This window comes from Sinocyclocheilus anshuiensis, unplaced genomic scaffold, assembly GCF_001515605.1.
Source record: "Sinocyclocheilus anshuiensis isolate Anshui unplaced genomic scaffold, SAMN03320099.WGS_v1.1 scaffold3811, whole genome shotgun sequence".
NCBI classification, from domain to species: Eukaryota; Metazoa; Chordata; class Actinopteri; order Cypriniformes; family Cyprinidae; genus Sinocyclocheilus; species Sinocyclocheilus anshuiensis.
This window is the reverse complement of record NW_015556410.1, coordinates 168716-170983: the sequence shown is the minus strand read 5'-3', so window position 1 is coordinate 170983 and position 2268 is coordinate 168716. Positions and strand designations below refer to the sequence as shown.

The following is a 2268-nucleotide window of genomic DNA, read 5'->3' as shown; positions in this document are numbered from 1 at the left end:
ATATATATATATATATATATATATATTTATTTTTTATTTTTTTTTTCTAGCCCATGGAATATTGCAATGTGACTTACATCTAGCAAAATTCAGAAGGAATGCAAAAATGACATTGTTGTACAATGCAATGCCACATCTTCACAGCAGGGGCCAGTTGAATAAACACAGGCACTATGTTAAAACCAAGTTTGAAAAGTCAAAATGAAACAGAAGTAGCGACAGATATTTTCCAACATATAATGAATGATGCATATCCGAGAGAAAAAATGTAGAGTGGGGGCTTGATTCTCTTAAATCATTTGTTAATGGGATGAAGGCAGACCTGAATGTGAGATTGAAGTCAATTGTAAGGAAGCAGAGGGTTTTAAGTGGACTAAATTATTGGAAAAGTCTGGCATACTTCACCAAAGAGAATTCTGTCAATTTACCAGAAGATTGAATTATGAGGTAAAAAAAAAAAAAAGAGAAACATACGCAAAGATGATTTTTTAACAAGAAGATCAAAAACAGGGCAAATTTTCATTTCATGCTGACTTTAAGAACTACTCTGACCAACTAGCAGATGGGGCAATCAGTCTTACTTTTTGAAATCAAATTAGACCAATAGACATTTCTTATGTAACTGAAAATGTTATGACTAGTCTTAAAGAAAAAAAAAATGAGATGTCTAACTTTTAAAACAAGTCTAAGCTGTTTATGCAACTGGTTTCGGATATTTGTGTCTGAATAAAAATTTACTTTAGTTAGATAGATTCTTTGCAGTTGCTGTCATAAAAATGATTTTTCTTTTTTGAGAAAATGGCCTCTTAATATTCCAAATAATTTTCACAAATGTTTGACATATTTAATAGATCTATTTAAACATCCATTAAATTTTAAGACATAATATGTTTAGAAAAGTATATAATGCATTTATTTTTATATAATATGTATACATTTAGTGATATGCCCTTCTCTATGGTTCTCTTTTCCTAGTTAATAAATAAACTATGGTCACTGAATGGCCTTCCAGAGGTAAAGGTGATGTTACATGACATGCTGTTTTATTGAGTTTTTCCACAGCTGAAACATTGATTGTGATTACATGACAGATGATAGATTTCAGTAAATCATAATTTACACCCCTGGATATTTATTCATGTTTATTTTACGCTATAACTAAAGTGGAAGAGATGATTGGTTCACACGCACTCCATTCTGCATTTTTGAACTGGAAAAAAAGTTTTATCAAATATAAAATGACCAAATTATATATACACATCTTATAATCACATTTTTCTGCAAACAGATCATTGCGTCTTATAACTCAAAATGATAGAGTACCTTGCATAAGCTTTCATTTTTATTTCTCACAAAATTATAGACCTACAACACTAGTTCATCTGCCACAAAAATATTACCTTACTGACAGAATAATCTTATGTACTTGATTAATCTAGTGTCCACAAATGCTTTCATAAATACTGCAAACACTGTTGGCACCTGCCTCAAATCCCAACCTGAACAGGAAACAAAATTGCATTGTGAGCCTTAAATTATTCACAAATTACAAATGAATGACCTCTGATGGCATGAACAAGCTCTGAGGTATAGTAACAGAATTCATAACCACTTATAATATGTCAGCACACTGAAAAATGCATGTATACCTTTGTGCAAATGAGTGCGTATGTGTGTGTTTGTGGGAACGAGAAAATGCGACAAGGCCGCAGGTTTCAGGGGGAAGGTGATCTGTCTAAATTGACGGAAATGAGCTGGGTATTATCACTTTGGGTAGCCCTTGGCATGATTTTATCAATCTTTAGAGGCCAAGCAACTCTCTTGTCACTCACCTGCCCACACCACACTTTTTATACTTCCAAAGTCAGGTGTCATCTCTGTCTCATGCCCGCAACACAAATCGATATATAATAAAAAATAACTGACAACAAATTATCGATTAGTTGAGCCTACACTAGTTACCTGATGTACTGTACAGCATAGCTTATAAACACTGAAAAAATTTGGCACATTAAATATTTATGCACATTATATATATATATATATATATATATATATATATATATATCTATTGATAACAAAAAAAAATAATGTCATCCCTCAGTTTGTGTTTGATAGTTCACTTCATTAAAAGTCTTCATTAAAAGACATTATGGATGGTTTAAATGTGCACTTGTACTTTTGTTAAAATGTTTATATTAATTATTTAGTACAAATTACAATTACATTACTTGGAGTCAAATTACAGAGGGAGGAAATAAATTACTT

General features: G+C 31.3%; 1 protein-coding gene across 1 annotated transcript in view; it reads right to left on the bottom strand.

Moving 5' to 3' along the window:
* LOC107676315 (uncharacterized) overlaps positions 1–2268 on the bottom strand; it is a 127527-nt gene that overhangs the window by 17208 nt on the left and 108051 nt on the right. The window contains exon 11 of the mRNA XM_016470844.1: positions 1483–1499. Coding sequence (XP_016326330.1) covers positions 1483–1499 — 17 coding nt within the window. The remainder of the gene's footprint in view (positions 1–1482; positions 1500–2268) is intronic.